Source organism: Mchenga conophoros, linkage group LG3, assembly GCF_057382185.1.
Source record: "Mchenga conophoros isolate Kocher_MC1m ecotype Shallow Benthic linkage group LG3, M_conophoros_male_GT1.1, whole genome shotgun sequence".
Lineage (NCBI taxonomy): Eukaryota > Metazoa > Chordata > Actinopteri > Cichliformes > Cichlidae > Mchenga > Mchenga conophoros.
Window position 1 is genome coordinate 70,103,839 of NC_140528.1, and position 22,454 is coordinate 70,126,292.

Sequence of the window (22,454 nt, forward strand, 5' to 3'; positions counted from 1 at the left end):
GGTGTTTTGTTGTGTTAACTAATTATTGTGGAAAATAAAACTCACAGTGATTTAGTGGTGATTAAAATGAAAAATCAGAGTTTGCAAATTGATCATTCATCTCATAAGTTATTATGACACACGGATCTCCCCTACATAAGCTGGTGTTTATTAGCTAAAAATATCAGTATTGTAATGATATCGGCAATGATAGACCACTCAAACTAGGGGCGTAATTTCCCGGGGGGTTATGCCCCCCCCCCCCCAATAATTAGTTTCAGGTATTACCAGCAAATTAGTTGCATGTTTAATCATCTGGAAATTTACCCAAATATATTTATTTATTTATTTAGACAGAGATCTTGACACCCCCAATGTTCAGCACAAAGTTACACCGATGACTGAAACTTATCACAATATGAGAAAAAGAAGTACAGTTCCAGCATTATGTACTAGATTTCCCATGAGATAGAGAAACTGCTATAGTAAATGGAAAAAACTTTCAGTTTGAATCTGACTGTTAAATTTTAAGAAACAAATGTGTAAAATTACAGGAAAAGATTCTGATCAGTCCCCAGACGGTCCTCTAATTATAAAAGAGAAAGTTTGTGTTAATTAGCCAAAAAATGTATTTTTTGCAAAAAAATAAAAATAAAATTTTTTTTAAACTAAAAACAGACGTCAGTAGTTAAAAACTGTTTTGTTGTTTATTACTTAATTACTGCGGTGTAATATTTATTGGCACTGGGGAGGTTTTTATAAGCTAACGCTGTTAGCAAGATAATGACATTCATCATTGATATTTAAATCAGTTTTGATGACACATCATGATGTACAGTATTTATTCTCTAAAGTAAAAACAGAAAAATTTAAAAAATGACAATAACAGACACCCAACTGTATATAAGGTGGTAACGAGGTGATGTACGGGTTGGAGACAGTGACACTGACAAAACGACTAAAGGTGGCAGAGCAGACGATGCAATGACTTTAGCTGTGTAACAGGAGGTCCTTGTGGAGAAACAGAGAAAGACCAGAGGAGGTGTGTGGATGTAGTGAGGAAGAAAAGACACCTTTGACTAAAACCAAGAAATTTTTTAAAAACATTTGTCCTGCACACACTCAAAACACTGTTCTAAATAAGAGTTATTTTATACAAATTTAAATAATTTGCTTAGCATTATTTAATTAATAAGCTACGAGTTCAAAGGTTTTGCAATAGGCTGTTAGAATTGAGTTATTGCACTTGAATTCTGTAAAATATATAGCATAGTCCCATTGTGGACAGATGATGAACACTGTTGCTGCATGTGAGAGGATGTTAATAAGGCTTAACTGTAAAAATGACAAGGAAAGACCACTGGGACAGTTTATGTGGGTTCAAATCCAAAGACAAAGTGGAAACATAACCTGTATTGATCTTGAGACTGTGCACTAGATGTTTGGCAAATGTATATCACCCAATAACTCACTGTACACATTTCTTTGCACACCGTACTCTATGTCAGTGTATTTGAACTGCCTTGTTCTGTGTTTATGTTTTTATATGTAATTCAGTAAACCTTTAAATTATAAGAAAAACACACCCATTCTTTTTAGAGGTTCATAAAATGCGATTGAAACATGTTTAGATGAAGTAAGTTGAGCTCTTGGAATATTTTAATCCTTCACAATTTTGTCATTTTATTTCAACACTATTCAATAACTTTTAGCCCAATACTACTTGGTCACTTAAATACTACATGTTGTCTTCATATTACATAATGTTCAACAAAGTCTAGAGTCTGGTTACCATATAAAGTGAATGGATCTACAACACCTACCGTCCTCCTATTTTTATCCTGGTTGCAGGGGGGCTGGGGCCTAATCCTGAAGTGATAGGTTACACCCCAGACAGCTCACCATTCTATCACAGAGACAAACAACCATTTGTGCCAGATGGTGGATTTGAACGAGGACCTTCTTACTGGGAGACAGCAGCACTAACCATCATGCCACCAATCCAGGCTTATCAAAAGTAGGAAAGCTATGATTTCAAGGCTTGATGCAGAATTTTCTTTACATTTTTGTCCTTGACAGGTTAAACCACAATAAATAGCAATAGCATACACGTGGTGTGTCTAGTTGTCTGCCTCTTATAACTCCAGTGATTTTCCTGCAATTTGAAATCTCATGTGATTTAATACTTTAATAGTGCCACGAGTAGATTAAAAGGTGATCTGTCATAACCCTTGATCTACCTTAATACTCAGGTCACTCACACATGAACTATATTCAGACCAAGTCCTCTGCACTATTTTCAAGCATGTTGCATCCTGTTCACTAATGTGTGTCCTTCTATTGTTTTGTATATATTCCTCTTGTTTTGTACATATTTCTCCTGTTTGTTATTTATTTATGCCGTCTTGATATTTATATTTTATTCCTGTAGAATTTTGTTGTACATGTACAATTACAATAAAGGACTATTTTATTCTATTCTATTCTACTCTAATTTTTCACATATAAAAGTCAATAATTGTGCTCAGATTCTTCTACATTAAAGCTGAACTAGTTGCCCTTTAAATAACTTTTGTATCAGCCCCGCACTATAACTGCATCCACCAATCGCAGCACGGCGTCCTTCTCGCCGATCCAATCAAGTGACCCTCGGACTGTGTTTGGGTGGTTTGCTAGTTTTCACGTGAGCGCGGTTCGTCAAGGTGCGCGCTAACAGTCGAGTAAACACGGATGTTATTCGAAATTAGCGTCTAAAACACTGCGCAGCCTGTGCAACAACAAAGGAAAGACACCTCAGAGTGTTTAATGTTTATATAAATAATTTCATGTTAAGTTTTTGATAAGATATGATAAGCGTACTGAAGAAAAAACTCGGCAGAACACAGTTTATTTGGGACTCAATTTGCCTTATTTTGAAAGAATTTACCGGAAGCCTATGCTTAAATAATGGGTGCCTTGCGTGTTAGAGCTGTCACTGATATCATAGTTCAGCTTTGCGTGTTTTTATGTGGCGTACTGTGCTTTGTTCTTGGTAAAACGACCGTTTATCATGGTTTGCGGTATCAGTTAGACTCGTGCATATGACTTAAGGGGCCAAATGTTTCTCCCTAACGTTAGCTAGCTAGCTACCCGGAGCTTTATGGGAGAGGTGAAAGTTAGCAAGTGTCGTTCACTGACCCTCGACTACATGGCGACCTAAAAGTACTGTTTTGCTTTTTCAAAGTCCACGGGTGGAGTCATAATATCGCAGAGTTAGTGTTTTGTTAAAAGATGTCTCAACCTGAACCCGACAGCACCACCCCGCTGCTCAGGGATGAGAGGAGCAGGTAAGTCCAGATAGCCGCCTCCCTAAATAAAAACAACGAGAGGAAGCTTGAGTATGAATACACTGTTACCCAACAGGTTGTAGAAGCACTGGATTTACTGGCCTTGTGTTGTGTCTGTTTTGCCGTATGTAAGCAACAGAGCTAAGCTACAAAGCAACTTAACATAGGTAGACTTTATTTACAGTCGCTAAATAAAACACGCAACTGCAGTCAGAGATGGTGGGTGCAGCAGCTTTATTCACCTTTATTCTTTAACCCAGTTTTTCTTCATCATACTGTGTTCTCGCTCCTATAAAAAGGAGACGCTGACCTGTCACTTGGCCATATATCTTGCTGGCTCGTACATTACTCGTATAGGTTACATTGTCTTGCTGGTATGTCATCCTTTATGGATAATCTGTACTCCATGTCAGCAGCGATGACTCGCAGGATGATGACTACAGAAGTCGGTGGAGGTCCATCAGAGTCATGTACTTCACTATGTTCCTCAGTAGTGTAGGTGAGGACACGGGAATATAACACTTTTATCACGTTCAAAGTAATGATCTCAGCACTGTTACAGGAAAAACTGTGGTTTCTGACCTGTGATGCCATTTGAAGAGACATGAAATAACTTCAGTCACTTCTAGCCTAAAAACATGTTGAGCATCTTCAACAGCTTGTGTGTCATTAATGTGATCTGTGCTCTCTCTCAGGTTTCACTATTGTCATCACATCACTTTGGCCCTATTTGCAAAAGGTAAGTAAGTATGACACGGTGTCTTTTGGGCTGAAGATTGTTGCCTGATTCAACTGATGTCAATAATACAAACTAAGCTCCGTGGTTTGTTTTTGCTACTTAAATGCAGTCTTGGGTGTTTAAAGAGGAAGTGAAAGATGCAAAGAGGATTGTTGGGGATTTAATTTAGGATATAGTGCCCTGCTCTTTGCCCTGGTCAAATGACTGAAAGATTAAGCACTTGTAAGCAGGGTTCCTATACGGGTGCTGGAGAATACTTGAATTTATGTAGTGTTTTCAAGGTTTACAAAGGTGCTTGGATTTTTAATTGAGTGCTTTAAACTGCTTTGAATGTAACTGCAGTCTGTTCAAGTATATAATGAACAGACTGCAGTTACATGACCCATGATGTGTTTTAATAGGATGATCCACTGTTTTCTGTTAGCCTGTCATGCCCGCCGCCGAGTTCATTTATCTCCTTGAACTTCTGCTGTTTTGTTTTGTTTTTTTTTTTGCTTGTTCCATTGTGTTTATTTCAACTTCTGTCTTGCTTAAGTTGCAGTATACTTCAGTTGCACCACATGTTGTGCTTTTGAAGCTACGCTTCAGCAGTATATGTTCATGTATGTCACTTCAGTGTCCTAAAACTGGATTCCAAGTATATTTGAAAACCTGAAACGCTGTTACCTTTCTACATACACTTGTATGCAATAAAGAGGTGAAATAATGTGTATAAGCCCCCCTTATGGTTAGACAATGTGTAGGACCCTGCATGTTCTGATTTTACTGTTACACTGAGACATTTTAGCCAGAACACGGTGGTCTACCAGTGAACTTTCCTCCCACTTCATGCAGCTTGGAAGCCGGTGGAATTATTGCCTAAACATGTATTCAGTTTAATATGTGGTGGCTTTGATCAACAGTGGGGTTTGATGTTGTACTAGGTTTCCTATGAGGTCTAATGTGGAGCATTCATTTCTTACAGACTGATGACAGCACTGATGCCAGCTTCCTGGGATGGGTGGTTGCAGCATACAGCATCGGACAGATGGTGGCCTCACCCATTTTTGGCTGGTGGTCCAATCATCGGCCACGCAGGGAACCACTGGTGTGTTCCATCTCCATTAACTTGGCAGCCAACATCTACTATGCCTACGCGTACCTGCCGAAGACCTATAACAAGTATCACATCCTCATGTCCAGAGTCTTTGTGGGCTTTGGAGCAGGTGATCATTTAAATATAGACCTAAAGGTTTGATATAATTTCCTTAGTAAGCAAATTGATCTGTTTCCTTTATGATGATCCATGACACGTTTCAGTCTTTCCATGTCAGGTAACGTAGCTGTGGTGAGGTCCTATGTTGCTGGAGCAACATCACTGAACGAGAGGATTGGTGCCATGGCTAACATGAGTGCCTGCCAGGCCCTCGGTTTCATCCTCGGGCCAGGTAAGTTTGACAACAGGGAGCAAAGCTGTGAGTTTGCTGAAGGAAAAATCAGTTTTAATGTTTGTTTATTTTTCTGTGTACATGTCAGCCCTGCAGGCATGTCTGTCCTTCATTGGAGAGGAAGGTGTCACACTGGACTTCATAGCGCTGAAGCTCAACATGTACACCACCCCAGCGTTACTGGCTGCAGTGTTCGGCCTCATCAACATCCTGCTCGTCGTTATTCTGCTGAGGTGACTGAACAAATTCTTGATGTGACTTCTTGTTTGTTTATAGTTTTGCCATAAACTTGATCTCTGTACTGTAGTAAATCTGTCTTCATCCCTCAACTGGGCCTTTTTTTTTTCTTTTTTCTTTCTTTGTTTTTTGAGGCACTACCTAAATGAACTTTAGCGGTCAGCAGGGTCAAAGATTTAAATCAGGACTGTTTGAGAGTTTAGTATTATTGATCTGTCAGTTTATGTATAATTAATGTTTTTAAAGATAAGAGATAAGATAGAACTTTATTAATCCCTCGGGTGGGTTCCTCTGGGAAATTCGATTTCCAAAAAAGCACAGCACCGACAGAAGTTACAGAGTTATACACACACACATATATATATATATAAATACAGAGACAATATAAATAAAATATACGAAGGGGATAAATAGAATAAATAGGAATAAAAATAAAAATACAAGTGAATTGCACATTTCAAGTATTGAGTCTATTGCACCGTTGACTATTTACAAAAGTATTGCACAAAAGGTATTGTACAGTGAGGTGCAGAGGCACTACAGCTTAGTTGTCCCCCCCTCCTTTGTCCTCCTGTTTCCCCTCCCTCTCCCCTCCAGAGAGGAGTTAAACAGTCTGATGGCGTGTGGGACAAAGGAGTTTTTAAGTCTGTTAGTTCTTGTCTTTGGGAGAAGCAACCTGTCACTGAACAGACTCTTCTGGTTGTTTATGGCCGTGTGCAGAGGATGCCCAGCATTGTTCATAATGTCCATCAGTTTCTTTAATGTCCTTTTCTCTGCCACTGTCACCAGAGTGTCCAGCTTCATGCCGACCACAGAGCTAGCCTTCCTGATCAGTTTCTCCAGCCTGGATGAGTCCTTCTTTGCTGTGCTGCTCCCCCAGCACACCACAGCATAGTAAAGTACTCCAGCAACCACCGACTGGTAAAACATCCTCAGGAGCTTCCTGCAGATGTTAAAAGACCTCAGCCTCCTGAGGAAGTACAGTCGGCTTTGGGCTTTTTTATACAGGTGCTCTGTGTTGCATGACCAGTCCAGTTTATTGTCCACCCACAGCCCGAGGTACTTGTACTTGTTGACCACTTCCACCTCCTCCCCCTCTATCTGAACCGGCAGTGGACCTGCTCTAGACCTCCCGAAGTCCACAACCAGTTCCTTAGTCTTTGAGGTGTTGAGTTGCAGGTGGTTTGTGTGACTCCATGCGACAAAGTTCCTCACCAGACTTCTGTACTCCTCTTCCTGATCATCCCAGATACACCCCATGATGGCTGTGTCGTCTGCAAACTTCTGAATGTGGCATAATTCAGAGTTGTAGCAGAAGTCAGAGGTGTACAGGGTGAAGAGAAGAGGGGACAGCACAGTTCCCTGTGGTGCTCCTGTGCTGCTGACCACTGTGTCAGACGTGATGTCCTTCAGCCTGACGTACTGTGGTCTGTCGGTGAGGTAGTCGGAGATCCAAGCCACCAGGCAGGGGTCCACCTCCATCCTGTTCAGTTTTTCCTGAAGCATACAGGGCCGGATGGTATTAAAGGCACTGGAAAAGTCAAGAAACAGGATCCTGACCGTGCCTTTTCCCCCATCCAGGTGTGAGTGGGCTCTGTGTAGGAGGTACAGGATGGCATCCTCCACTCTGACACCCGCCTTGTATGCAAACTGTAGTGGGTCCTGGGCATGTTGTACCTGTGGTCGGAGGAGGTTGAGGAAGAGCCGCTCTAGAGTCTTCATAAGATGTGACGTCAGTGCCACCGGTCGGAAGTCATTCAGCTCATTGGGCCGGTTCTTTTTGGGGACCGGGACGATGCAGGATGTCTTCCATAGGGCGGGCACTCTCCCCAGTCGCAGACTGAGGTTGAAGACTCGTTGTAGCGGCTCCCCAAGTTCAGCAGCACACGCCTTTAGCATCCTAGGACACACCTTGTCTGGGCCTGCTGCCTTTCTGGGGCGAAGCTTCCTCAGTTGTCTCCTGACCTGATCCACTGTGACACTGGGAGATGTTTGGGAAGAGGGGAGGGGGGGAGATGTCTTGCTGCTGAGAGAGGGATTGGAGGAGGGGGGTGTCATGGTGTCAGGAAGGGGGGGAAGCGAGGGAGGCAGGAGAGTGGGGATTGGACTCTGTAGTGAAGGTGAGGGTGGGGGGGGTTGTGGGCTGGTCAAACCTGTTGAAGAAGTTGTTGAGTTCGTTTGCCTTCTCCACAGTCCCCCCCACTGTGCTTTTCTTGGTGTTGTGGCCTGTGATGGTTTTCACACCATTCCAGACCTCCCTCATATTGTTCCTCTCCAACTTCTGCTCCACCTTCCTCCTGTAGGTGTCCTTTGCTTCCCTCAGGCAGCGTTTCACCTTCCGCTGTGCTGCCTTCATCTCCTCCTTCACTTTGCTCCTGAAAGCCTTCTTCTTCATGTTGAGGACAGCTTTGACTTCCTTTGCCGTATAAATGTGAAGGTTCACAATTCTTTCGAATTCTGTCTTAAAGCACTATTTGTGCTTTTGGTTTTTATTGAACATACTGAAAAAATGATCCAAGTTTCTCTTCATAACCTAAAAAACATAAGTTGAGATCAGGTGACTTGAATTTGAAGAACATCTGATTTTGCTGATTTGAGAAACTCATATTGCTTTTGCAGTTTGCTTTGGGTCATTATCTGTTTACACAGTCTGATCAGGAGCGTTTGGTTGAATCCGAGCAGAGAGTGCAGCCCTGTTGCTTCCATCAGCAGTCACAAAACACCACTGACAGTCATACATGTCTATGCCATAATATTAGCCCCTCCATGTTAGACAGATGATGTGGTATGCTTCAGATCATGAGCTGTTTCTCTCCTGCTCCATACCTTTCTCTTCCCATCATTTTGATACAAGTTAATAAAAGTTAATCTTGGGTTTATCTGACCAAACATTTTTTTTTTTACAGAGCTGTGCTCTTTTAGATGTTTGCTGGCAAAGTCTAGTCTGGCCTTCAAGTGGTTGCTTGCACCTTTTAAATCCTCCATATTTACATTCATGAAGGTGATTGTAGACCTTGACAATGATACTCCTGCATCCTGAAATATTTTTGACTTGTCTTTAACGTGTGAAGTTGTTTTTCCTTAACCATTTTTTTTTTTGAAGGAAAAAAAAAAAAGGATCGGTCTTCAGTAGGATAGTTCTGGAAAATTTCAGTATTTGACTGTTTATTTCGTTATTTTACATGGACTAAAAAATACTGTGGATATACCCTTTAACTAAAATGTTTGATTCTTTCCATCAGAGAGCATCACGTTGATGAAGATGGAAGGCACATTCAATCTATCAACTACACATCAGAAGGTGTATCTATTTTTCTTTAGCATTTACTGTATGCCAAGGAAAGACCACTTGCTGAAGTCAATTTACAGAAAAAATGAAAACTATTTGGACTAAAACATTTATTTATTTTTAAGTCATTTAACATACAGAGTGACATAAAGCAGTACTGCACTGAGTCTGAATGGCTAATGTTAAAGGAATCATACATTTTGAATATGGAAATAAATGAGTCATGTTTTACAGTTTCTGATGGAAGATACATTTGTTTTCTAGAGAGAGTTGATATTTCAGAAGAAACTGTTGAAAGCATCGATCAGGTGGCTGTCATGACATCCAACATCCTGTTCTTCATCATCATGTTCATCTTTGCCATCTTTGAGACGTATGTATTTCTTCAAAGACGTCAGACTCACAGATGGTACATAAAAGCTGGTTCCAAGTAGGGCTGGGTATCGCCACTGATTTCTATTAGTTATTCAATTTTGATTGATGAGGTCCCGGTTTGATTTCATTTTGACTCAGTCAGAAATATTGTGATAATGATCATTTACAAGTACATGTGAGACTTCATCAGAGGTGTAAGCATCACAGCAGATAACTTTGTGTCAAAGTAACTGAGGATAAAACAGAAAAATATAAAGGAGATCATTTTATACATTATCTCTGCGATTGACAAGCTTCCTGGTTTCAAAACGCAAGCATGGTGACAGTTCTCAGCCAGAGCTATGCCTGTCTTTTATATCCAGTCTAGGCAGTCTTTCTCTCTCTTTAAAACCTCTTTTGTACTCTGTTGTGATTCTGTGTTTTTCTTCAGAATTACCACGCCCCTATCTATGGACATGTTTGCCTGGACAAGGAAAGAAGCTGTGCTGTACAACGGGATCATTCTCTGCTGCATCGGATTTGTATCAATCTTGGTGTTTCTGGCTGTAAAAGTGGCTGCTCTTAGGTATCACCCCTCTCACTGCACATATAAATTACATCAAATAAAGAATCGCCTTTCCTGAATTTCGTTAATTTCCTTCCAGATTCGGAGATCGGCCTGTGTTGTTAATCGGCTTGGTCATTATTTTCTGTGGCTTCTTTATTCTTCTTCCATGGGGAAACCATTATCCTAAAATCCAGTGGGCAGGTATTGATCGGTTGAATTAAGTAGTCAGATTAGTTTCCAGTTGTTGCCATTTTGACTCTTGACAGCTCAGTGTGTAGTTGTTACATCTTTCCAAGCATCTGTTTAGATTTAAACTAATTTCTACCCTCCTCTTTCACAAACAGACATAAAAAACAACTCCTTTGTGACTCAGATGCCTGACCTCATGCTAGCCCCGAACAGTACTGTGGAGCCAACGGGGTGTCCCATCGAACAAACCTGGTGCCAGTATACTCCTGCTATACACATAGCTCAGTTCTTCTCAGCGGACTTCCTCATTGGAGTGGGATACCCAGCCTGCAATGTGATGTCCTACACACTGTATTCCAAAATCCTTGGACCCAAACCTCAGGTAAATACTAACATGTGTGATGCTTTAAAATAATTTTGAACGCGCCCATATACTTCTCAAATGTTTCACCAGGGTGTGTACATGGGCTGGCTGACGGCGTCGGGCAGCGGGGCACGGACACTCGGCCCGGTCTTCGTCTCCCATGTCTACACCCACCTGGGACCTCGCTGGACCTTCAGCCTCATCTGCGGCATGGTGGCAGGAGCCATCATCCTCCTCATCTCGGCCTACCGCAGACTCATTGCCTTTTCTGTTCGCCATGGAAGGATTGTAGAGTAGCATTGATGGAAACCGATCGCCGTTTGTTATACTTGCTTTCAGCACATAAGTCCTGGCCATCATGACATTCTGTCGCTGCCACTTTGAAAAGTGGGGACGGATAAACTTTTAAAAGTTTGTAACTCAGGGTTTTGACTTTTTAACTCTTGCAAAGACAGTTTTTTTCATAACATGATCGAAGACCGCTGCTTCATGATTTATAAAGGAGCTAAAACTGCAGTGAACGCGCTGCTCACTTGTTGGGAAAGAAAACATGACAGAAGTGTGTCTTTGAGTGATGAACATAATTACACATGCATTACATCATAGAACATTACATTTGACAATTTTAACATTTCCTGCTAAACTCTTTTTCTTAATGGAAAAAAATACTGATATTATTTTTCCTTCTGTTAATGGCTTAACCTGTAGTTGTTTAAAACTGCGGGTTTTTGTCTATTGGAAAATATTCAGAAATGTCTGGGTGGGTGCGGGTGTGTATGGTAACAATAAACTGATTAATAAATAAACTGTTTAAGATTTTATCTAACCCTGTGCTGGCAGTATTTAATGTGTATATCTTATGATGAGGTGGGCTTCTTTATATCAGACAATGTATTATGTGTAGCCTAACATTGTTGCTCCTCAGAGAAGGCTTAAGCAGCTGTGCACTTTAAATTGTTAAAGAAAAAACATAACAAAAAAAAAACATGAGAAGAGGCAGGAAGTGTTCCCTCTCTTTAAAGAAAAAATAACACTGCAGACCTCTTCGGGCAATCGGATGGATGACTCTGCATTTGGTTGCCAGGAGAACGATACTTTCTGACTAATAAAGTTTTGTGGTGGGGGGATTATGGCGTGAGTTTGTTTTTCATTCAAAGTGAAAGGAACTCTTAAAGCTTCAGCATACTGACATCTTGGACGTCCCCAACTTTGTGGAAACAGTTTGAGGATGGACCCTTCTGTTCTAGCATGACTGAACACCAGTGGACAAAGTAAGGTCCATAAAGACAGTGAGTGAGTTTGGTGTGGAAAAACTTGACTGGCCTGCACAAAGTCTTGACCTCAACCAGAGAACACTGTTAGCATGAAAAAACAGGAGACCTTCTCATGTAAACCCTACTTTGCACTTTTGGAAGAATGGTTTAAAAAAAAAAATCCTAAACACACTCCTGAACCTTGGAGAAAGCCTCTCCATGAGATCTGGAAGCTGTAAAAGCTGTGGATCAACATCATATTAAACCTAAAGATGGCCGCTGAAGTTCATATGCGTGTGAAGGCAGACGAACCAATGCTTTTGCCAATCCAGTGTCTACGGTGTGTACTTGGCTATATTGTTATAATGACATAACATTTACAACACAGTCTAATGCTGTTAATTCCTACCAAATTCCATACCAAAGTAGGCTTTGCAGAGCTAGCAGACACATCTGCAGGTTCAAGGACTGAAACAGACCCACTACATTTACATTTTTATTGCAAATAAACAACAAAAGGTCATCCATGTGTCCGGGAAGGGGGCAGGAAGACGGCGCGCATGCGTTCAATAAAAGCCAAGTCCCGCCCGTGCGCTCGTGTGCGTTCACGCGATGTTGAAAGTGATCGAGAGGGAGCGCGCCAGTATGTTGGCAGCAAAAGTTAGAGGCTGCTAACATTAGCATTAGTAATGAAACTTAGGGTGAAATTAACTGCGTCGTGAGAGTGTGTAAAGCCGTGACAGGACTTATATTAGTAAACATGGAGATTTATAGAGAAGAGGAGGGTAAGAAAGCGCTTTTTGTGTCTTTTAAAAAGTTGTTGGCTAACGTGGCTACGAAGCTAGCTCGCTTGTAGGAGTCATGTTTGTGTAGAGAGGAGCCAAAGCCTGGTTATTGAACCGACTGTATTTATATTGCTCTTTGTTCTTTTGTTTGCTTTTGCAGAGATTCCGGATCCTCATATGTTCGTAAGTATGCTCTCTTCCTTAAAGTTTACGCGCGCGTTAGCTTACGCTTTGTGGAAAAGCTCCCCGCGTGTTGGCTCTTACTTCGTGGGGGGAGTTTATGGGTCTGGGGACCGGATGGGTAAGGTGTTAAGATCATCAATGGGTTCCTCGCAGGTTGGCCGTAAAAGCAGCACAGTCTAATTTGCTGAATGGAAACATGTAAACACTGCGCCGTGTCACTTCCTGTACATATCCTGTATTCAGAGAAACGCTGTACGTGCACAGCTGCTTCTTACGGAAATCTAAACACAGTTTTACCAGTGAGCAGGATGTCTGTGAAATGGTTTAGAAAACAGTGATATTAGTAATCCGTCTACAAGGAATTACAAACCACGCTTTGCTTTTTTGCGTGACAGTGAGGCGGATATTTGAGGTAATAATCTCGTATTGTACGTGCAAAGTGGTCTTAATTGGACATTTCTGCTCCGAATATAATATATTGACTCCATAACAAATCCTAAACCAGTCCGTGGATTATTCTAAGGAAAAGTGCCGTCTTCGTATCTGTTGGGTTAGTGACATTTCTTCATTAAGTGGCATGTTGTTGCCCCACCAACCTTCTATTTGCATTTGTGCTCAACATTACAGCTCTTATAGTGATTCTTCTATAAGTCTGACTAAAATAAACGATAGTATTCAGTATGAGAATATGCTCCACATCCCCAAATTAGATGCAGGCTGCTTTGTTGTTGCATTCACGTGTATTTATTATAGTGCAAGACCAGAGAAAGGGGCTTGCCTGCTGATCCAGTGACTCAGAGCTTCTGGATAAAGGAAAGTGAAACTCTTGGACATGGTGCTTTTCAGTGCCAGCATTCTTACTGGAGCTCAGAGGCATGCTGAGTAGTGGCAGTGGTGCAGTTTTTCAGCAGCTGTGGGAATACTCCACACTTATCATACTGGGATCCAGATGTAGGTGGAATGTGGGTAAGAATTCAAGGCTGGAGAGGCTGCGAGCGAGGACTGTACGTGACTGTTTGTGAATACTTTTCAAATCTCTTTGTCTCTCTCCCTCCTGTTTAGAGAACTGTTTTAGGGATGTTTGAAGGACGTCCTCATATGCAAAGAATAATAAGATGTGGCCTTCTTGGTAAGGAGATATTGTGCAACATGTCTGCTGTGCACATTTGAGTGTGTCGGTCTTTATTTGTGTGACTGTATGAAACTTGTTGTTGTTCCTACAGGTATTGACTACGATGACGATCTAGACGACCCAGGCAATGATGATTATGTTACCGGTAGTTGGAGTCATGATTTCCATGGATACCCTGCAAACCGCCTGAGGTCATCCAGCGCTGTATATCAGCCTGTATACCCTTCAGCCCGTAATTCTTCTTGCCCGTCCCCTTTAAGATTTCAGACAAAGGAGCACGTAAGTGTTTAGTTTTACCGTTTTCTTTTTGATGTGAAGTTGTGCTGCAGACTCTAAATGATTCAAATCTGCTTCTTTAGGATGCTGAGAGAAAAGCCAGATTATTAGAAGAATCTAAAAAAATGAAAGACAAAGCTGAGAAGAAGCGGCTTAAGAAACGGGTAAATCCTGCTTTCTTGAATATGAAGTGATTGGTAATAAATGTCAGCTCGTGTGAGTAATGTTCACTGCGTGTGTTTGTTGATCAGAAACAGAAGGAAAGGAAACGTCTCGAGAAGCTGGAGAAGGACAAGCTGAACCCTGAAAAAAACGAGGAGGTGATGATTGTTTTATGCAACACGTTTCGAAAAAAGAAACGGTCCTCTTATTTCACAAACTTGTCTTCTGTGCTTTACAGGGAAAAGATGATGCAGAGGAGGGTGAAGCTGTTAATGATGAACACAGAGCCAATAACAATACTAGTGTTAAACCGCAGGCCTCAGCCAAAGATACAGACAGCAGTGACAGTAGCGACGTTTCCAGTGATGAAGACGGCAACTCCAAGAACGACTCAGGCGACTCAGAGGTAGCACTTTTAAGAGTGGATATCATTCTCAAAATGAACCACTGATTGATGCCTGATGGTGTAAAGTGCCATTAACCTGATACTGTTCTTTTAATCCAATTTACTGAATACAGGAAAAGATGATCGCATAAGATTTGGCTGTAAATTATATCACTTTCTGTTCATCAATTACATTTTTTTTCTCGTCTCTTTTTAAGGAACTTGATATGACGAGTAGTTTTGTGAGAAAAGCTGCTCTTATAGCCATGCATAAACTGGAGCAGAAGCCCAAACTGGAGAAGAAGGAGAAAAGGAAGATGCCAGAAAAAGAAGAATACAAAACAGTCCCTGAAAAATCACATGAAGAACGGGAGGCTGCAAAGAAGGTGAAGAAGCTCGCATACAGATCAGATTGATGCAGTGTTTCCTCCATACGAGTGAGTTAAGTAGGAGATGGAAACTACGCTTTTCCTCCTTCTTACTTGTGTGTGTTTGTACCCGTTTAGACGTCTTTGTTGGGACCAAAAATTGGAATTTTACTATATTTGTGTGGACCAACAGTCACATGTGAGGACAGAAGTGCCTCTCCTCACGGGTTTGAAGGAAGTTTTGAGACTCAAAATGTGGTTTTAGTGTCAGGGCTACATTTAGGTTATGGTTAGGTTTAGGCTAAGGGTTAGGTAAGCATTATGTCAATTAGATGTCCTCACTAAGATGTCAAAACGAAAGTGTGTTGGTGTGTGAAACTCACCGCAGAGAAATGAAATGTGTGCACATCTGTTAGTTAAACATCTTAGATAAAACAGCAGTGATGAAGGAAACGCTGGAGAATGACCACAAAGCTGTAAAACCTGCTGTATTGTGTCTTTTGGTGCACGTTAAAGGTTGAAACTCTGTTCTTGCTGTCTACGCAGGACTCTGCTGCGTCCAGCGTTCCCTCCTTTGAAGACCATGTAAAAATAAGCACAGAGCTTGCCGGTAAGTTTCGTCATTATTCATTCACATAAATTCTCAGTGAGGTGATTTGACTTTTAAAGAATATGTAAAATAAATATTTATCTTCCTTTTTTTTCCCCTAGTCATTGGAAATAAGCATGCGAGTGCTGGAGACTTTAATATGGCTGTGAAGTATTTCACAGATGCAATTAAGCACAACCCTAAAGAGTTTAAGTAAGAACATCTCACTTTAAGTAACAGCAGTGATTTCACTTGCACCACTAGCTTTAATGCCATCTTTGCATCTGTCGCAGGCTATTTGGAAATCGGTCCTTCTGTTTTGAGAAGTTGCAAGAATACGAGAAGGCGTTAATGGATGCAGAGTTGTCGCTTGGCATATGTCCAGGTTGGGATAAAGGCCTGTATAGGAAGGGAAGAGCTCTGGCTGGTCTAAAGGTAAAAATAAAGCTTTTATCTAATCTTAACAACCCTCACATGTCATGTTTAATATGCTGTGTGTTTCTGATTTTAAGAGCAGACTCTTGTGCAACAGTGTCCTTTGTTACAAAGCACTCTTTAACCAAAGTAGCAACACATTTTTCCAACCAATGAGAAACATTATAAAGGGACATACATTTGAGTGCTGGTCACAGGGAAGTTAGCTTAGTCTTAACTTGTTGATGCAGCTGCAGTCGGCTGTGTAGCGGCACATACTGGATGTGACCCGTCAGCGGTTGTAATGTTTACAGTTCAGGTTACAGCGACTTTGACAATGTCGCCTTGTTTGCAGCATCACTGCAGTTGTTGCACAGGTTCACATTATTTTCCCCTAAGACCAACTCGGCTCAGTTCAACTCAGTTTTCAGGGTTTTCCATTACGTAGTAATACCTGGAACCAGGAACTTTTTTTCCTACTCGGTCGGGGTTCCAAGTGAGCTGAGTCAATCTGAGAATGTGACCTGAAGAGATCGCGTGCCACTGATTGGCCAGTCAGTCACGTCACTTGATGAGTCATGAGAGCGCCAGTTCTGAAACCTGTCAATGAGGGAAATGGCTCCACAAAGTCCGTTTAAAAAGCCGTGTACTATCGCCTCACATACAGATGACATCAGCCGTGTTGCTATAACAACCCCACACACATTGAGGTGATCCTCAACTGTAACAGAGAGCAACTGAAACAGTCGAGTCGAGTAGATACTATTGAGAAAGAAGCATTAGACTTTTTCTGACTCAGTGTTCTGACAGCAATTAGGCCAATTAGTGAAGCAACAAATTGATCTGAACCCAGGTTTACTTTGAATTGAAGTTCTTGCTGTCCGTAATGTTTCAGAGGTATGAGGAAGCTGCCCTGGCCTTCACGGAAGTTCTCAAACTGGACAGTTCGTGTGCAGAAGCTGCGCAGGAGCTGATGCGTGTGCAGATAACACAGCTAATGGTATGTAGCAGCTGCGCTTAGTGGTGCAGTCACACTACATGCATGTAACTACATTGTGTACTTGAATCCAACCAGAAACAGTGCTAACATGTTCATAGTTGAGATGAGAAAAATGGCCTGCAGCTCGAGGTTTCAGCTGTGAGGGAAAGTTGGGAAAATGAAGACTGAGCCTTTTTTTTTTTTTGAATGTGCTTCTTACTGTGTGTTTCTGTTTTGCTTCAGGAGTTCGGTTTTACTCGAGAGCAGAGCTCAAATGCTTTAATAATTCATGGGACGGTTAAAAAAGCACTAGAAGTGCTGTCTAAGTTAAACGATCGACCAGGTGAGTTTCTCACTCCACGCAGTTGTGGAAATAAGTCTTTTGTTCTTGTAGCCCACCTATGTATTATCCACAGAGAGTATCACTTGTATATTAGGCTTAAACTGACGAAATGTGTTTAACTGTGTATTTTTATCCAGTTTAATTGCTGATCTTTGTGTGCAGGAGCTCTTCCGAACGGCTCTCTCCCACCTGTTCAAGTAGCAAATGTCACTGGAGTGTCTCCAATCCTTTCAGCCAACACAATCGCTGCACCTGCTGCCGCTGTGCGTCCTGCTCAGTCCAAGGATGCGCTGAAAAAAACACTTATGAACAAACCTTTGGGCGCAGTCCAGAATACATCTGCTGCTCAGAGTCAATCAAAGCCTATTCTTACTCAGCCCATGAAGGCCAGCAACGGCGTTAATCGACCATCACTGTGAGTACTGATTCACTCTCACCGCAGGGTGCTTACGTGGAAGGTTGAGATGTTGCATTTTTAACATGATAATGTTTATAGTGGACATTGAAGGATCTTTTGAAGTGATGGTGGGGGAAAAAAATCCAGACTGGACTCTTGGCTTAAAGTTCTCAAAATACATTAGTTTTGATTTCACAACAGATTAATTCTTGGAGTAAATGTAGTCTAATATAACTGTGCAGAAGTAACAATGTGGGATTGAGGTTGTACACCAGGAGCCCTTTAATTTCTCTGCTTACTGTTCCCGTGCGGCACCACTAATGAAGCGAGAGAACACCGTAAGCACGCCACTCACTCAGCTTGGATTTAGGGCTGCCACGATGAGTCGACTAGTCACGATTACGTCGACTATCAAAATCGTCAACGACTAATTTAATAGTCGACGCGTCGTTTGAAGCTTTGTAAGATCACAAAAGACGCAGGAATAAGTAGCAGGATTTAAGAGTGTAATAACGGACTGAAACAGAAGATGGCAGCACTGCATGTACAAGGATGCCAGCTGCCGTTAAACCCCGAAGAAGAAGAAGCTGTGTCCCAGAATTCATAGCTCAGTTTCCAACAATGGCAGCAGCTAGTTAGTTTTAATATTACTCTTATTATTCTTTCTGGGTCACAAAATAAACGTTTAACATATTTGCAGGCGAGAATGTAGCTGTGTAAACTTCAAATATCTGCTCAGTTTATCAAGACACCACATATTTTCAAAAGCACTCCGACGTTTTCGGAGACGTCTGTTACCCACTAGCTCGATAGCTAGCCGGGAGCTAGGCTGACTAGAGTCCGTGAGAGCACCGGACTCCCAGCTAATTGTTTTCAAACCCACCGCCGTCTTTCGCTACTCAGGTTAAACATATATAAGTCACTTAGATAACTTAAAAATGTTATTGTTTGGCTTTTTTAGTATTTTATTTGTTCCTGAGTAAATCGGTTTGGCTGAGATTAAAGTTATAGTTTTTACACAGCTGAATAAACATCAAGCAGACAGCTGATTATCAGAAGTGTGAGACGCTCGAGAATATACTCCGGTGTCCTGTTATATTTTAGATAGCAAGGAGTTTATTAAACTTCACCGAAACAATCTGCAAATTTCATTAAAATTTAATAAACTATCATCTTGTCTTTATTTTTAGTTAGCACAGACCTTAAACACTTAAAGCTGTAAGCTAATGATAGTTATATAAGAGCAGATGTAGGCTGGTGCAATAAGCTGTACGTTTTACATCCAATGGACGTAAAACGTACAGCGACTAATCAGTACGTACGTGATCTGATTAGTCGACTAATCGCAAAAATAATCGGTGACTAGTCGACTATCAAAATTGTTTGTGGCAGCCCTACTTGGATTGAATCTATGCCTAAAAAACAAAAGCGGAGTTTGATATTTTAGCTCAAAAATGGCCCTTTGTGTTACTATTGCTGATTTACTGGTTTCCAATTGGATAATAATGACCTCAAATGGCACAGCCTCAAACTTCATAACCACCACTTCATCCACAGCTAGTGTAAACAGGTGGATTGATTACATGAAGCAGAAGCAGCGTGGGTATATGTGGCGAGACAGGAAGGTTAATATAAAAAAAACAACTGATTCTCAATCGGTTTTTGTAATTGCAAAATTTAATTAGTCAACAGACAAGGTACTTTATTGGTATTCTTTCACCTTTAATTAGACGGTGTATCCCAGGAAATCATTAGAGCAGAAAGTCATTAGGCTTTTTTTTTTTTTTTTTAAACTGTTTACTATGCATATTATAAATTATTGTATAGCTATCCCCAAAACAGACCTTGTGCATAGGTCGTATATTGTTTTTTAAATGGTGTCTTCTTTCAACAGGGAGCTGTTTCCAGTTTGGGTGGGAAACCTGAATTTCCCAGTAACCGACTCCATGCTTGCAAACCTGTTTAACAAGTAAGAGCCTGTAGTGGAGTTCTAGGGTTTGTTATGTAATAAAAGTAAATAGCTCTGCATTGCTGTAGTGTAGTGAGACACTTTTTATGGTAACTTTGTTTTGTTTTTTTACACACTCCTGTCCTGCAGGGTCGGGGTCGTCTATAGCGTCAAGGTTTTGACTGCCAAACGATGTGCCTTTGTTAACTATACAAAACAAGAACACTGTGATGAAGCAATCCGACGTTTTCATGTAAGTGCATCCTTTATTGTGGTACTGTGTTGTAATTCCATGGTACTGTTTGTGAAGTTGCAGAGAGGCAGTCGCTGTTGTAATTTGCAGGATGGCTCTCTGGTGGAAATCCAGGAAGCGGGGCCGCTTTAGATTCTTTAATGTATCATTAAATTTTAACTCCCTGAGACACCGAAGCTACAAAAGCCCTTGAATTTATGAAAGGAGTTTTAATTTGTCATTTATCTATTCAACTAAATATGAATAATAAAAATTCAGACTGCAGGCAAAGAAGTGCATCAATCTCCAGGGTCAGAAATCTGCCCTGCTTCAAGCCCTGAATTTTGCATTTTAGGGGTTCGTCTTTATGTGTGCCCCCTTTCCTAATCTCCTTAGGCCAGTTTTTTTCTACACTTGTGTCTGTCTAGTTTTTGTTTGAGTCGTCTGAAACTGTCTGGATCATGCTGTGAATGCGTTGTTGATGTGTAACTCTTATCACACGGTCACGCGTCTCTCTGTGATTTTGGTGAATACTTTGTCACGTGCCCAGGTTACTCCTCCACCCACTAAACTAGTATTGTGTTCACTCGTCAGGGCTTTGAGCTGAATCACAACAAGCTCGCTGTCAGGTATCCGGACAGGATTCCTGCAGGCTTGGGTATTTCCAGATCTGCCCTGAGAGCTGATGACCTGCCAGATTAGAACGTGAGGTGAGTCCTTTCATACCAGACTTCACAGCTCTGACTGTGCTGCCTCCTGCTCGCTCTACCCGGGCGGCTCTCTCACCTGAACCAAACAGAGTACTTTAAGTAGTGAGAGAGTGTCAGTGTCAGTCTGATTACTGGAAGTGTCCTGCTGAAAGCTACATAAGAAAAGGACACCTGGGGACACCATCTTGCCAGGATGAGACTTAATGTGTGAAAATGGGCCAAGAGTTTAAAGGAATAGTTCAAAACTTTATTCCCTGGCATAAAGGAGCAAGCTATTTAATTATCCAACACATAAATAGCAGGATTATAATGCGATTATGTGTTTAAACTGCTAAATTTAAGTGACTCATACCTCAAATGTAGTTTTGTTTTTATTGCAGGCATAACGAGAAAAGCCAAAGGACAGTACGTCCTTAGAAACCCATCCCCGACCACAGAGGGGACTACTGAATGAAGACCCAGCTGCTACTTGGCCTGAATGTTGTTTTCAATAAATACTTCTTGTCCAGTACAGACTAATCAACAGTATCTACAGGTTCTCCTGATGTAATAGCTTTATGTAAAATTACCTGGTAAGTTATGTCTGAAAATATTGTGTTATTGTAAGGTGATGAATCCAGATGTTAACAAGCGCTTCATGTTGCCAAAATTTTCAGTCTGACAATTTACATGGAAGGGTTGGGTATGTATTTTAAATGTTAGTATTCAGAAAAAAACAGTATATAATTTACATATTTGTTTATTTAAAGTCTGCGGAGCAGGCTTACAGCTAAGCACACCAGTCTGTTTGAGTAAATTTGAGTGTTAATTAAAAAGTTGTTCCGTGGACAATTTTTGAGTGATGCAAGTAACATTGGTCATCAAATACAGTATTACATAATTTCTTTTAAACATGTTAAGCAGCAGGAATCCCTAAAGTTTTATGTCGAAATACTTAAATAATATATAGAGCCTAAACATGTGGTCAGCCGGTTTTCCAAAATTATCTGTAGTCATTGTGGTCATCCATAATTCTTATTATACATTTACTATAAGCTTAATACAGCTGTATAACACAAGCATTATGCGGTTTCAGTGCTCCTAGTTTATTTTTACCTGAAACGTGTCTTAAATGAAAAACCTCAAGGGTTGAAAGGCCATTGCACATTTCTTTTTTTAAAATATATAAGTCCTCAAATTGTGAAGGTTGTTCTTAATCCAACAATTAAAGTTTCTTTATACTCTGGACTCCTGCATCATCCTTTTCTTTCTTTTTCTTTTTTTTTTTAAAGATATGAACTAACTTCATGGGGCATAGATGGACCTTTCTAGAGAAAGCTTGTAGTGGGGTGTCCTGTTACAGATGTGATTGAAAGTGTAGAAGTGGACCAGATCTGTGTGAATCAGGTCTTGATCTTGACATCACATTTACGGCTATTCCAGCTCCCCCCTACAGAAGGGCATTGTTTACACAAATCACACCATCTGCAATCCAAACAGGTGAAAATGAAACAGAAAAATATCTCGCTAAAAAGATTTCCTTACAGCGGGTACACACAAGAAAAACGGTGGAACACCAAAATCAGAGCAAAATGTCATTTTTCAAACTCATAAGTAGAGACAACTAAAGAGTCAAAGCCGTCTTCTTCCAGTTATCCCATACAGGGTTGTAGTTGTGCTGAAGACTGTTGCTGCTGTGAGGTGAGAGGTAGGCTACACCTGCATACTTTTGAACTTTGGGAGGAATTCTTAAGTGTCATGAGAGACCAACCCAGACACGGGGAGAGCATGCAAACTCATCAGCCAGTGGATTCAAACCCAAGACCTTGCTGTGAGGCAACAGTGCT

General features: G+C 41.1%; 2 protein-coding genes across 4 annotated transcripts; both read left to right on the forward strand.

Annotated features, from left to right (window-relative positions):
• Positions 1-1,864: 1,864 nt before the first annotated feature.
• mfsd8 (major facilitator superfamily domain containing 8) lies at positions 1,865-11,503 on the forward strand. Of its 3 annotated transcripts, none has more exons than XM_085266999.1 (13): positions 1,865-1,996; positions 2,411-3,305; positions 3,719-3,804; positions 4,001-4,044; positions 5,009-5,249; positions 5,358-5,471; positions 5,560-5,704; positions 8,951-9,009; positions 9,262-9,370; positions 9,803-9,937; positions 10,017-10,120; positions 10,264-10,490; positions 10,563-11,503. In XM_085266999.1, the coding sequence occupies exons 2-13, from the start codon at positions 3,250-3,252 to the stop codon at positions 10,767-10,769; spliced, it is 1,527 nt and encodes a 508-aa protein (XP_085123125.1). In that variant the 5' UTR covers positions 1,865-1,996; positions 2,411-3,249; the 3' UTR covers positions 10,770-11,503. The 3 variants fall into 3 exon arrangements, with proteins under 3 accessions (XP_085123125.1, XP_085123126.1, XP_085123127.1); XM_085267000.1 differs by having other exon boundaries at positions 3,722-3,804; XM_085267001.1 differs by lacking the exon at positions 3,719-3,804.
• An 836-nt stretch (positions 11,504-12,339) lies between these two features.
• LOC146580339 (uncharacterized) lies at positions 12,340-21,855 on the forward strand. The gene is made up of 18 exons (XM_085267002.1): positions 12,340-12,510; positions 12,671-12,693; positions 13,756-13,822; positions 13,917-14,104; positions 14,185-14,265; positions 14,353-14,421; positions 14,502-14,669; positions 14,867-15,034; positions 15,563-15,626; positions 15,728-15,818; positions 15,899-16,040; positions 16,915-17,019; positions 17,242-17,341; positions 17,504-17,756; positions 19,633-19,707; positions 19,837-19,939; positions 20,513-20,628; positions 21,009-21,855. Exons 1-17 carry the CDS (start codon positions 12,486-12,488, stop codon positions 20,618-20,620), a joined length of 1,830 nt encoding a protein of 609 aa, XP_085123128.1. The 5' UTR covers positions 12,340-12,485; the 3' UTR covers positions 20,621-20,628; positions 21,009-21,855.
• Positions 21,856-22,454: the final 599 nt, after the last annotated feature.